General features: G+C 38.6%; 1 protein-coding gene and 1 pseudogene across 1 annotated transcript; both read left to right on the forward strand.

Moving 5' to 3' along the window:
• The first annotated feature begins 597 nt into the window (after window positions 1–597).
• On the forward strand, window positions 598–4162 carry LOC148694183 (snRNA-activating protein complex subunit-like; annotated as a pseudogene).
• A 2401-nt stretch (window positions 4163–6563) lies between these two features.
• Window positions 6564–8296, forward strand: LOC137738894 (F-box/kelch-repeat protein At3g06240-like). The gene is made up of 2 exons (XM_068478366.2): window positions 6564–6576; window positions 7016–8296. The coding sequence occupies exons 1-2, from the start codon at window positions 6564–6566 to the stop codon at window positions 8185–8187; spliced, it is 1185 nt and encodes a 394-aa protein (XP_068334467.2). The 3' UTR covers window positions 8188–8296.
• Window positions 8297–15321: the final 7025 nt, after the last annotated feature.

Consider the following 15321-nt stretch of genomic DNA (forward strand, 5'->3'; position numbering starts at 1 on the left):
GCACAAATGCAAGTTTTTTTTTTCTTCAGAAACAAAATTCGTTCATTCAAACGGAAAAACCTCTAGTATAATCAGTTTCAATACAATCAAATATCAGAGTATTAGTAGCTACGTTAGAGATGGACCTATCCCAAATGTGCATGTTTTGATTGGGAACACCCACATTCGCAATCTCCCTGAAGACATGCATCCATTTGATGCAGAGGAAAAAGGAAGCCAATCATCAAATATCGTCAATGATTGGTTTAAGTCTCTAGGGGATGCTACATAATTAAATCCTAAACGGTATCAATAACAAGTTTGGTGATTTTGACTCGGGAAGCTTTGTATGACTGACAATTTGATTCATTCAGTAGAAGTTGCTATCGTGAATTTTCGTTGAATTGTTTTTCTATCGAAAAAAAGAGACTGACCTGCCTTCTCCCCCCTCCTTTTCGTTGAACACTAACATTGACTGTGTGATATAACTCACAGATGAAATGAACAGAGATTCTGCTTAACGGTTGTCCTTCACTTATCAAGTTGATGAAGAAATTACCAATACAAACTTCATGGCTATTCTGATGTACTGTGGTTTGAATTAATTGTTCGGACTTTATGGCTATCCTGAAAACTGATGTACTGTGGTCTCTAGTCATATTTCAAAATTATCAGAACCCAGTTTGTACATTTAGAGGCAAATGCCAGTTGAACCTAGAATAAGTTGTAGCTTTCATGTTGTCCAGATCTGATTGTTGAAACCAATGGCTATATAAGCCCTTCGTTTTATTGGTTTTGCCTCTGAATTACATGTTTTCATGCCGTCATATTCAATTTGCCGACTCTGACTTCTCGGATTGGTGATTTGTCAATTTGTTTCCCCTCTTATGCAAATTAGGTGAAGTCATCCAGCGCTCGTGAATATGTACCTGTGCAATATCCAGAAGTTGCTCTTTCCATTGAGGTTTACCAAAATGTGCAAAAAAGGTTTAAGGTATAGCATCTTCTAAAGTGTTATCTTGCTGATGTCAAATAGAATGGGTCTTGGTTTTGGTGTTTTTCAGTTGCATAGTTCCTACTAGTCAAGGTTTAATGCGAGCACTTTTATTTGGCTTCTGATTTGTAGGGTTGAAATATCTGATATCTCTCTATGATTGAGATGTGTGCAAGTGCAGTTCTTCATTTTTATAAGGCACACACTACATAGGATACAAACATTGACCAGAAACTCCAAAGACAGATTTCCATGCTCAAACCTAGCTGGCTTATGCAAAGATGTAAGAAACTCATGGTACGTGTAACTGTGTGATGGGAAGGTCTCAGAATTAAGCCGAACAACTGGATCTGCTGCTTTTATTTTGGAATTGGTTTGAGTTCGCTAGGTTCTTAGACATAGGCTTTTAGGTCCCTTGTGGCTGAATCACCTTCAATAAATTGGGAGTCCACTGAGAGTGGAACATGACCAAAATTGTCGTGCATTAGACTTGTCATTCTTTTTTTTCTTCATCTGAGTTATGTAAATATATCCATCTGGTTCCTTTTAGTACTGTTGAGGGAAATGGTAGACCGGAAAAAAAGAAGTTAGCTTTCCGTCCTTTGTATTCTCTTTATGCAGTACTCTTTTTGCTTAATCTCATGATTCTTGCCTCAAATTCCTGATTTATTGACATAGAAAGATCGTTTGCAGAACCAAGAGTTATTGGTCCTTGGACAACAAACCTTGACTGAACTGAGGGATAAGAGCGACCGCTTGACAGACCATGTGATGCAAAAAGCTAGTCAGCATGATCCTTCAGCATACTTCCTTGTAGAAGTAAGAAATCTGTTCATCAATTCTTTGTTCCATGATGAAGATAGTATTATGACTAAAATCTAGTATGTTGCTATCCTATATAGGATACATTTTGCAATTATTTGAGGGGTCCCTCTGTGGTTGATTATAGCGAACCTATATTCGATTGGCTTAAAGATTCTAAGGACGATGCACTTGAGAAATGGGAAAGCATTGTAGCTGGAGAATTGAAAAAGAAGCAAAAGGCTGTCGTAGGAGATGTAACGGGCTCACAATTGTCTAGTTTCAGAGCTGTTGACATGGACAAGACTAAGTTTTCTGACTTGAAGTTCCGACTTGGTGCTGGATATCTGTATTGTCACCAGGTGCAGATCTCTGTTACCATATATGTTCATGCTTTATAAGGGAAATGTTGTTTTGTGGTGTACCTTCATATTTTGCTCATTGAGAACCTTTATGAAGTTCATATGCATATTTATTATTATTTAAAACTGCTTAGAGTCAATTATCTTTTAGGATCTATTTTCTCACTGTTTGGGCCCAAAATATTATTGTTGGGCCGAGCAGCAGGATGTGCTCGGCCCAAGGTGATAACAAATTATGGGCCGAATAATAAATCACGGGCCAGTTGGCAGGGTCGGCCAAATACTATCCTAAGTAGTCCGGATAAATAGAAAAGGTCGAAGAAGTCCTGGTGCGACCAGGATTCTCGACCGGCAAGGAATAAAGCCTCGAAAAGAAGGAAAATTCAGAATCCCAGTGGGAGTAGGTTTGTTCGAGTTAGAGTCAAAATGGGACAAGGACTCCCAATCCAGATCAGAATTGGTTTCAAGGAATGGGGCGCTATAAATACAAGAAATCATACAACACAAAAACCCCTTCAAATCAGCATACAATTGCCCTGCGCAAAACTTCTCAAACACCTTGAGATTTTTCCTTTTCTTTTCCTGCCGACACACCTTCAGTTTGGATAAACGGCACTGTGGAAGCACCGGGCGAGCATCTTCAGTTTGGATAAACAGCACTGCTGTCGCAGAATCAGCCGACCGAGAAGCACATTCAGTTTGGATAAACAGCACTGCGTCGAGGTCGACCAGTTATCTATCTGAGTCTCGGCCGAGAAGGGTTTTCGAACCTTTGTTGGCAGAGGTCACCTTACGAGCCTTCTCGGCATAGTCAGGTGTTACGAATTGCATTACTCGGCGTACTGGACGCCGAGTGGTTTTATGATTGGATACTCGCAAGTAAGTTTCAGGGTTCGGCATTCCGACGGCCGAACTACATTTACCATCAAGACATACATCACGTTTGAGTACCTGTGCCCATATAGTTTGGTCTCGATTCGACGTTCTTATACTCTTACGAATATAATCACAGTGACCGAATCGGGCTCCGACGATTTGTGAACTTCGCAGAATTAGTAGCCTTGTCTTCAGGCTGTAGAACCCAGAGACCGAGAGTGTTCCTTCCTCGGTCGCAATCGCAAGACAGAAGTCAACAACGCGCTCAACGCGACATCAACAAATTTTACTCCTCGGCCAAGCTCGGCCGACGAGTTGGCACGCCCCGCATTCGACCGAATGACGTAGTTAGCTTACTAGTTACTCGGCCTGCGCGCCACGTAGGTTTTGTAATTTTTTGAGTCAACACTCACCCTCGTGGTAAGATACAAAATTCATCAGAACGTTTAACTCCCTGGACGATTTTAGGTTCAACGGTGCAGAGACAAAAAGATAAAATGGACATGCTTATCAGGGATTTTGTCTATATCTTTCAAACCATGATCGTTGTCAACTGTCTTATTCCGGAAATAAAAAAATATTACAAACCATAGATTTTGGTTGGAGAGCGTTTTACTTGTTTATGTTTGGCCTCTGTGCGTGTCGATGGTTATGCTGTTCCTATGGTGTGGCTGAATAACTTGATTTTTCCGAATGACTTGGAAGAGGGAGACTGCAGACACACGTTTGTAATTGGTGACATGAGATTGATTCATCCCCAAGATATACAATACTGGGCAGCTTATCCAGTACTCTCATTTCAAGTGAAGCCAGTCATACAAAAATGCAATGCTTGTAAAATATTTCGAGCAATGAAGGTGACTGTTGATGGCAAGTGACTCAGGAGAACCCGTATTACTTGTGCGGCGATTGCTATTACCTTCTTCACTATAAAGACGGTCGTCTACTCTGTAGTGACTTTTCTGAGTATGATTATCACCGTGATTATTTGTTTTGTACAATTACTGCTATTGAACTTGATGCAATTTATAGATGTTTGATTCAATTGATTTTGTACTTGCATGCAGTGGCGGATCCAAGATTTGAACCTTGGGGGGTCCCAGTGTTAAATACAAGTTTTTTAGATAGAAATAAAGCTCGAAGAGCGTAAAAAAAAAAAAAAAAATCAGTTTATTCACTTGGTAGGCTTGTTGTGCATATGTCAACAAATATCTACATATGCCGAAGCAATCTAAAGAGTGATGTAGAGAGAACTTGTCGAGTGCTATCAGTGCAACATGTCGAGATATATCTAGTATGCATTACATAAAACATTTAGTAGGCGCAAAAGTGACCCGCACCAAACATTCAGAAGGTCCTCGAAAGACCTTCACATGTATAGTTTCCAGACTCGGGTGGTCCTGGGACCACCTCAGTCCCTATTTTCATCCGCCCCTACTTGTATGAGCACTTGAGAGTGATGAATGCTATGCTACCATAGTCATAGATAGATGTTCGAGGTGATGGATTGGAAACATAGTGGACAAGGAAGCGAATGAAGCAGCATTGATAAGTTCATATTTATATAAATTTTATATCAAATTCACTTGTCTTTTCTTAGTTAGTTCCTTATATTTTTGAGTTATTTACTTTGTTTTTGTGTTTTGTAGGATTTGTCAAGTAAAGAAAAGAAAAATAACACAAGTGGAATTTTAAGTAACAAATTCGTCAAAACTGCCTGTGCAGGTCAGCTGACTTTGGAAGCGATTTGCGGACAGCTCAAAATGAATTAGAGAATGAGCCTTATATGCTTGGAAAGCTACGGATGTCTATTTTCTGGAGCATTTCGCGGATTGTCAATATCATTTTTCTAGAAGAAGTTATGGCCGTTTTAACACTGAAAGGTTCCCAACAGGCTGAGCAGTTTGTAACTGACAAGAAAGCATTGAAAGCAATAAATCCAATAAATTTAGCAGCCAAAACTGATGCAATCAAGAACAAACCAGCTGACACCTATTCAAATAATAGAGGAAATGGAATTAAAGATGAGGATTAAGAGGGAGTTATTGGCATAAAGGCTACCAAGGAGTTACAATTGTTTCACAATTTCCTCTCACTTATTGTCATCACTAAATGGCTATTAGTGGGTGAGTTAAGGAGAAGAAAATGATGCAGCAAGAATTGGTTTAAAAGTAGCATTGGGGAAGGAAGGAAGGGGAAGCCTCAGGCAATTTCTTTCGGTTCTATTTTCTCAAACTCATGTCTATCTTTTGTTTTAACTTAAAGATTGTGTAACTAAATTTTTAGTAGTTAGGGGCTGTTTGAAGCCCCGAATATGATTGCAAGTTTGTTATGACATTTTGTTTGAATTACTTTTATAATGGATGAAAATTGGTTCACTATTTGTCTCATTGATGAATTCTTTATGTGTTTTCTACGGATGCATACTTAGTAAGCATATCTAGGATTCTAATGTTATGAATATATGTATGCCTGCCCTTGTCGAATGAGGACCTACATATGTTCTAGAGTAGTACTTGTTAATTGCGATTAACATGTGAACCAATTTCTAGGATAAGTAAGACAACGCCAGTACTTACGATGCCTTGTGATGACTCAAACTCTTTTCGTTCTTAATGATTTCTACTTGTTAAATCTATGAACACACCATTCTAGATTGCATGTTAGGGACTAAGTTAAGTTGAAAACGCCATTCTCTTAACATACAACATAAGAAAGAGTAATAGGTTGAGTTCTAACATTGAACCAACTTGAGCATCTTCATCCGGAAATAGAAGGAATTTGAATGAAACATAACATGTTTGCATGATTATTTGGTGGTGGATAGCAATTCCCCTAACTCGTTTTTCTTAATTTGAGAACTACTCAAAAATCTGTCTCTGTTCTGTTTTTGTTCGATTTAATTTAAATAGAAAATCAACTCCAAAAATCCCAAAAATTTGTGTGAGTGTAGCTCTATGTGTCTAGTATCTGCATATAAAATTTTGTAGACTTTAGATAAGTGTAAGTCGGTCTAATAATTATTTTTTGGTGGCTGGTCAGTAGTGACAGCAGCCCAGTTTTTGTGACATTTTAAGTAGTTAGATAAAACAATCTTCTGCGGAAAAGACCCTTATTTTCATATGCTACAATTGACAAATCTTAGTGCTAATAAGGAAAATCAATAGGACATTTGTGTGCTACTTTGTGGTGTGCTTTTAATCCTATCAAGCATCGTCTACTATCATTGAGAGTATTGTTGCAAATTCGTCTCAATGGATATAAATAGTAGGGAATCGACTAAAACTAGAAGCACCGCGTATTAAGCATGTTCGTCCAATGTGGCAACGAAGGTGGATATCGCGGTTCACCGTGTTATCTAAGAATGTGGAACCATAACTTGCTTAAGAATACCTAACTTAAAATATCCAATTCGACTCAACATAGCCACCCATTTCGAAATAACACAGCAAACACAGAATCATTTTCGCTTGTAATCTTCCCCTCCCTGCTCCTCCCTGCACAACGCACAAACCTCTTGTCTTTTCATCTGCTTCCCTTCACCTGTCCCAATGATAATCACAGGTATGGATTTTTTTTCTTAACTCATAGTTTGCTAATTTGATTCTTTTTTTCTACATCTTTCCAGATTGTTTATTCAACTTTACACCTATATATTTTAGGGTTTTATATTGGGATGATTCTGATTTTTTTTTTTTTTTGTTTGGCGTCGCTAGAACTCTATCATTCAGATGATTATTTGTCTGATTATTCTTTCCTCGTCCCTATATCATAGCAAAATTCTTATGAGTTTTTTAAATGGTAGTATATGAATTCCTAGCTCTTGCGGCATGTTGAACTTGGCCAGCATACTGACCAGTACCTCCTCTCGTTTTATAAACCCTACATAAGTAAAAGCTTTAGGGTTTTTTTTTCTGTTCTTCTTCCAATTTTTATTCTGACATTTTTAGGGATCTTTTTGTAGTCAGATGAGATAGATTTGATAATCTTACTAACATGGCAGACAGCGGCCTCCTGGAACGAGAGACGCAACTGGTCCCCTCCGATGATGGCGCCTGTATTTTCACCGATGACATCATCCTTGAGATACTGTCACGGGTTCCAGGGAAGTCTTTACTACGATTTCGGCGGGTATGCAAGTCATGGTGTACCCTAATCTCCGGCCCTAATTTTGTTAGAAAACAGCTCTGCCAAGCAGTTAGACACAACACCAACTGGAGGCTGCTAATGTTTACAAGCTGGAGGCATCTCAAGTCCATTGACTACGAATCATTATTGTCACTATTAGCGAAGAACAAGCACGAAAATATTAGTCGTATAGTTGTTCCACGCTGCAGAAAGCACAAATTACCAATAATGCAGCCTGAAAGAAGATTCGTGCAGATTATGGGTTCTAGCAATGGCCTGATCTGTCTTTATATAAACTGTGAGAACGTTTTCTTGTGGAACCCTTGTACTGGAAATTCCAACGAGATACCAAAACCTGCTCCAAAAGTTTTCCTACCGTCATTTTATGGATTCGGTTATGATTCTGCGACTGATGATTACAAAGTCATTTGCCAATGTCTAACTGAACATTTAACCTACGAAGTTTTTCTCTATACCCTGAAATTGGGTTCATGGAGGATTCTTGAAGGTCTCAATGATCGTGAACTGAGGAGGCGAGGTTTGTTGTTCAATGGTGCCCTACATTGGATAGACTATAAACATGGTGAAGATGGGAAAATACGTGCGAAATCAGCAATTGGGCGAGTAGGTGCGAAATCAGTAATCACCTCTTTCGATCTAGCAAGGGAAAAATTTCAGGAGCTAGTGCCGTTACCCAGTGTTCTCGAAGATCAATCAATCGGGTATGATGTTGGGGATTATAAATGTTCTAACCTTTTGTGTTTACTCACCAATTTCAGCCTTTGGAATACGGAAATATGGGTGATGATGGAATATGGAGTTGAGGAATCTTGGACCAAACTGATTTTGCTGGAAGATCAAAACCTGTCACATACAGTGTACGTTTCACAGGATGATAAAATTTTCATACAGTCAACACAGGGCGGATTAAAACTATATGATATAAAGGAAAACAGATATAGAAGTGCTCTTAAACCTAAAAAGTCTCTGTCGCTTAACTTAGCTATGTATGTAGAGACCTTAATTTCACCAGTAACTGGGAAGTAGTGAAAACATCCAAACTCAGGTTGCGAAGCTTTCGTTCGCTCCTTTCTTAGGATGTAATGTAACTTTATTTTCATTCGAAACATCATATTGACATAGTAAGATTATGTAATACTCGTTCATATATTCAGTGTTCTTTTTGAGAAATGAAAACGAAGCAGAAAGAAGTTGTAGATGATGCAAGCAAATCCACAATGGGCAACGTACGACATACATGTTACTGATGGATATAAGCAACAACTATGGAGTCCTTGTTTAAACTGATAGCTACTAGGCAACGAAAAGAAGTCGATGATAATGGAATGTACAACAATTTGAGAATCGTTCCCTAAAATAATCATCAGTGAGAGCAAAAGTTGTTGCACATGTCTATCAGCAACAACTTGTCAAAGTTTTTGCATAAAACTATCCCCTAGACTCCAAAGCTAACGACTCTGGCAACGACGTCTGTAACATTTAACGGGCTCACGTTTGCCTAGTTTTAGAGCTGTTGACATGACTTGAAGGTTTTTTTTACATCTTTGTAAATATATTTGGCTGCTGAAGGTTATAGGATCTAATTGTTTGTCCAGAAAGTCAATTTCCCCCGTGTTTTCACACAAAAGTTAAGAATAAAAATAAAATAAAACGTGGGGTGTATGAAGAAATTGTGGGATGAGACTATTACGGGAAAGTATCTAGAGTGTATTAGGATAAATTTTAATAGAAAAACAAAATATGGGGTGTTTTTCAACTTCGGGCGTTAATAAAACAACCAAAAAAAAATCTACCTGGGTGTATTGAGTTGGAATTTTAATAGATTTTAATGGATTTATAGAGATTCCATGTAAGACTTTTGATGAAGTTTAATTGATATATAGAGATTCTATGTAAGGTTTTGATTTAATTCTTTCGAAATCTCAGGGGGAGAAGTGAAATTTGTGAATTCTTAAAATACACTATAAAATGGGTAATGCTAGGGAGACTAAATTTGTAAACTAAATTTTGGAAACTAAATGACATAAAAATTGATGATTGGTTTATTACCTAAGCGTTGATAAACGTGTTCATTCCTAATACATCACTTATAGTTGCAAATTTTGTCTTCAAATTTAGGGGGTGTAGTCAAATTAAGATTTGAAAGGATTTTAAAAGACTTTAGAATCAGCTTGTAGTCAATTAGGATTTTTAAGAGGATTTTAAAGGACTTTAAAATCATTGTGTAGTCAAAGTAAGATTCAACAGGATTTGAAAGAATACATCCAAATCTAGGTGTAGTCAATTAAGATTTAAAATTCTTGGTACAAATCTGTAGGTATTCAAAATGTTATGGATTTTAATGGATTTCATTAAGTAATGGATTTTGAAGGATTTGAGAGCCAATTTATGAATAAAAAAGGCTGTGAAGAATCCCATTCACACCCCTAGGATTTCTTTCTTTAAACTAACTTCTCTCTCGTCATGCTCTCGATGATGTACTCTTGCGACAACTCATTCTTCTCATTGGCGTCCACCTTGGCAAAAGTACATCTTCGTGCTTGAGCTTGGTAGCTGCTCGTCATGGGGTTTCAAGGCCTGGTAGTGTCCGCACCACGGCGCTAGTTTTAAACGCTCATCGTTTTCGTTGGGATTTAATTGCACTTTGCGCTGCTATTTTGTGCTGTCTAATAAGAGCCAAATGGCAATTAAAACCCATTTAAATTTTCGGCACAAAGTTGTCAGCTTCTGATTGCTTCCTTTGTTGAAATTTTGAAACCGTCAGCAGCTGCTTTCGCTTTCTTATCTTTCCTTTTCTTCCATTTTCTCAGATTGGGAGAGAGAAAGATTCTAATGGTGGAGAGAGATTTTTCACATTGACCAGCAATTAACTCAAAACATCTTTCACATTTAATTGTTGATTCTGTATTTATCTATTTAGCATTTTCATTAACAAATATTGGATGAGGAGGATATTGATCCATAGTACTAGTTTATCTATGTATAGTAAACCAGTACATGACCTTGAGCTTTTACAATGTGTTTTTGTTGTGGTTGCTTACTTTGTGTGTTATATTTCTATATCATTTATGTTTTAAGAATCAACTATAAATCTATAGAAATCCATGAAATAAGTTCATACAAATCCATAGAATCTACAATAAAAATCCATATAAATCTACCAAAATCCATATGGATTTGTACAGTCTATTAAAATCATTTAGAATCTGTCATTTAAAGAAATCCTTTAAAATCCTCTAAAATCTAAATTGACTACACCCCCCTTAGTCTTCATAGCATTACCCCTATAAATATCTCTAATTCACTCAAATTCCTTAACTTTTTAAAATTCTTTAAAATCAATTCTTAATTGAATACATTCAGATTTCTAACCATTTTAATATACTATCTTAAAAATCTTGATTGAAAACACCATAAATTCATAAAATCATTTAAAATCCTGACCTAAATTTTTGTTGATGTCAAAAGATAGACTTTATTTATGATCTAATCGAAATGTTTACTTTTGTAGCAAGAATGTTAAATAAAAACTCATGACCAATCTTGTCCCAAATAAACGAACCACCATGTTTGGCAGTAATGAGGCAACCATGTGAGAAACTAGGTTGCTATCCCGCGACACAAACCCAAACTTGATCATCACCAACATGCTTCACCAAATAATCAATATCAAACAAAAGATAGTCCAAATCAGCATCCACTTCAATCTCCTTGTTAATCATTTGCATCAGCACCTGGGCATCTGATTCAATCTCCAACTTCAAGAATCCTTCGTTTTTTTGCAGAACACAAGTGCCGCGCGAATACCCTCTGCTTCTGCCAAGATTGCCGAATTAAAGAGCCTCTTCCCCGCCCTTCCTACTCTTCGCAAACACCCTGCAAAATCCCTAATTACCCACCTATAAACTCCCAGCCCCGTTTTCGAGTTCCACGATCCATCACAATTTACTTTCAAAGTACCGAATTTCGGTTTCCTCCACACTTCAGTCGCCTCACCTTCCTCCCGCATCCCTTTTTTGTTTGACTTAACCAAGGAATTCCGCACATCTTCTCAATTACCCTATGCTCACCCACATTGCCTCCATCAGATTCCATGGTTTCCCATTAAGCACCACGTCATTTCTGCATTTCCAAATTCTCCAAAGCCCATAAACCTGTTGGTATTGTAAAGTTTACTAACTCAATACCAAAATATGTGGGTGATAAGTTTACAAACTCTATCACACCTCTCACTTTCACTCTCAATAAAATTGGACAAAGAAATAGAGAAATGAGGGAAGCAACAAGCTTTGAAAAACACTTGGACTTTGATATATGAAAAGAGAGTTTACAAACTCAATAGCTTATAAGCTGAAAATGAGAATGGGAAATGGGATTTGGATGATATGCTCTAAGGCTTAGCAAGATGGCCTATTTGTACAAAAACTGAAAAAATAAACAATCCAACAATACATATAATGAATGATGGTGTTCCACATCTTTACACCCTTTCAAACACATGCAGCAACTTTGATAGTTGGCATACACATGCATTGCATCATGGCAGGTTGTAATACCTTCCTTTCGGCTAACACATGGAGGAAACTTTAGTCTTTAAAGTTGCAGCATGTGTGGATACAACCTGTAAAGAAACTAACAGCCATCAGCAACCTTTTACAGCCTGTTTTGAGTTGAATTTCCAACACGCCCCCTCAAATCAAAATGCCTTCATGCCTAGCATTTCACGCAATAACCTGAATGGTTCAACTGGCAGTGGCTTAGTGAAGATGTCAGCCACTTGTTCCTTTGTGTGACAATAGACAAGCTCAATTGTCTTTTGTTTCACATGATCCCTTAGAAAATGGAACCTAGTATCAATGTGCTTGCTCCTTCCATGTTGAACTGGATTCTTTGCAAGTTTGATTGCAGATATATTATCCACATGAATCAAGGTCGATTCTTCTTATGAATAACACACTGATTTCAACAGATTCCTTAACCATATTGCCTCACACACGGTTGAGGCTACAGCTACATACTCGGCTTCACATGATGACAAAGCAACAATTGATTGCTTCTTTGAAGTCCATGAGAAAGTTGTTGATCCTAGAAAAAACACATAGCCAGTTATGCTTTTCCTTTCATCTTGGTCACCTCCCCAATCACTATCTGAATAACCAAATAATTTTGCTTCTTCACCAAAATTATAAAATAGACCATAGTTTAGAGTACCTCTTATGTACCTCAAAATTCTCTTGGCGGCCAGCCAATGAGACTCCCTTGGTGTTTCCATGTATCGACTCACAAGTCCAACATCATAAACTATATCAGGTCTTGTGATTGTAAGGTACCTTAGGCTTCCAACCAAGCTTTTGTACACGGTTGAGTTTACAAACTCACCTTCTCCTTCCTTGGACAGCTTCAATCCTGTTGCAACTGGAATGTTGACAATATTGCTCTTGTCCATATTGAATTTCTCCAATATATCTCTAATGTACTTTTGTTGAGAGATGTAGATACCGTCACTTTCTTGCTTCACCTCTATGCCAAGAAAGTATGACATTAATCCATTGTCAGTCATCTCGAATTCACTGAACATGGATTGCTTGAACTCATAGAGCATTGCTTCATTGTTTCCTGTAAACAACAAGTCATCTACATAGAGACAAATAATTAAGAACTCCCCTTTTTCACCGTTCTTCATGTAAACTGAATGCTCGTATGGACATTTCTGAAATCCATTTTGGTGAAGGTAGTTGTCAATCCTTGAGTTCCAAGCTCGTGGTGCTTGCTTGAGGCCATACAAAGCTTTCTTCAAACGATACACCTTATCTTCTTTTCCTTGTACTTGGAAGCCTTCTGGTTGTTCCACGTACACTTCTTCCTCAAGAACTCCATTAAGGAAGGCTGACTTGACATCTAATTGATAAATTTTCCACTTATGCTGAGCGGCAAGAGAGATTAGTAATCTTACCGTGTCAAGTCTTACAACTAGAGCATAGACTTCATCATAGTCCACTCCATATTTCTGTTTGTAGCCCTTTGCTACAAGCCTTGATTTGTACCGATCTACACTCCCATCTGCAGTGCGTTTGATCTTGTACACCCACTTAACACCAATAGCCTTCTGATTTGGTGGAAGCTTTGTCAACTCCCAAGTGTCATTCTTCTCGATGGCATGGATCTCTTCTTCCATGGCTTTCTTCCAACAATTTTCTTCCACAGCTTCATTGAATGAGAGAGGCTCATGGTCTGCATAGAAGCAGAAAAAATTAGTTTCTTCTTCTTCTTGTCCATAAATCTTTGTGAGACTCCTTAACCTCACTGGAGTTGAGGAGCTGCTTTCCTCACTAGATGTAGGACCACTCCTTGCAATTTTGTGCACTGGAGTTGTTGTGATTGTTTGAGCAGGTTGTTGCTCAACAGGTGGTACAACTTCTGGTTCTTCAAAATTAGTGGAGACGATCTTCTCTTTACTGACTTCTTTGTTGTTCCACATTCATGCCTCTTCCTCACTGAAGATGACATCTCTACTAACCACTGGTTTGCCAGTTAGTGGGTTGTAGAGCTTGTACGCCTTGGACTCTTCACTATAGCCCACAAACACACACTTCTCACCTCTATCATCAAGTTTCCTCCTCTTGGCTTCTGGAACTTGAGCATATGCAACACACCCAAAAATTCTTAGGTGTGTAACATTCGGCTTGTATCCACTCCAAGCCTCTTGTGGTGTCATCCTCTTGACACTCTTTGTTGGACATCGATTCAACAAATAAATCGAACAAGCTACAGCTTCTACCCATAACTCTTTTGGCAAATTCTTCTCCTTAAGCATGGACCTTGTCATGTCAAGGATGGTTCGATTCTTTCTTTCGGCTATCCCATTTTACTGTGGGGTATAGGCAGCAGTAAGTTGATGCCTAATTCCTTGCTCCTTGCAGTATGCTTGGAAAGCATTGGATGTGTACTCTCCACCTCTATCTGGTCTCACAGCCACAAGCTTGTGGTTACTTTCAGCCTCTGTGAGTGCCTTGAACTCCTTGAAGATTTTTAGGGCAGCCGACTTCTCTTTGAGAAAATAGACCCAATTCTTTCTACTGAAATCATCAATAAAGGTAATAAAATACCTATTACCTCCATAAGACATGGGATCCAATGGACCACATATATCTGTGTGCACCAACTGCAGTGGTGCCTTTGCTCTTCATGTATCACCAACAGGGAACGATAGTCATGCTTGCTTGCCAAGCACACAACCTTCACATACTTGGCGTGTGGCTTCAATTTGGGGTAGACCACGAACCATTCCTCCACTTGACAGCAACTTTAGGCCATTGAAATGAAGATGGCCAAATCGAAGATGCCATTTCCATGACTCATCTTCCATTACACCGATGTTGCAGCTTCCAATCTTTGTGTTCAAATTCAACGGAAACATCCGGTTCTTTGACATTCGAACACGTGCAATAAGCTTTCTCCTTGCATTCCTGAGAGTGAGAAACATGTTCTCTATATGTATAATGTACCCTTTTTGGAGCAGTTGACCAATGCTCAGAATGTTGCTCTTCATACCTGGTATGTAGTAGGTTTCAGAGATGTATTCTTCTCTACCATCCTTCTGGATGATCTTGATCTTCCATTTGCCTTCAACTGGCAACTTTGAGGAGTCACCAAGACTTACAGATCCATAGGCCCCATCTTTGAGTTCGGCAAAAAACTCATTCTTTCCACATATGTGATTGCTTGCACCAGAGTCCAAATACCAAACATCTTGTTGGCTACTGGAATCATGGTGTGCTAGCAAGACTGTAAGTTCTTCATCAGTATTTCCACTTGATTCTGCCATGTTGACATGCTCACCATTTTTATGTGAACATTCATTGGCATAATGTCCATATTGCTTACAGTTGTGACACTGGATATGCGCCTTTCCTCGAGTAGATCTCCACTCCTGAGACTGACCTTGATTTTGTGCATAGCCTCGACCTCTTCCTCGGGCTCGTCCTCGGCTACGGTTGGATGAACTCCCACGACGTGAGTTCCACTGCCCACGACCTTTATTTGGTTTGTCAATATTCAACTTTGACTCCAAAGCTTGCTTTAGCGTTGTGGGGCTTGCATTCTTCTAAATGCGTTGCTCGTGAACTAGGAGGGATCCTAGTAGCTCCTCTGCACTCATCA

The sequence above is a fragment of the Pyrus communis genome, chromosome 9, assembly GCF_041283825.1.
Source record: "Pyrus communis isolate YQ-2024b chromosome 9, ASM4128382v1, whole genome shotgun sequence".
In the NCBI taxonomy this organism is placed as follows: domain Eukaryota; kingdom Viridiplantae; phylum Streptophyta; class Magnoliopsida; order Rosales; family Rosaceae; genus Pyrus; species Pyrus communis.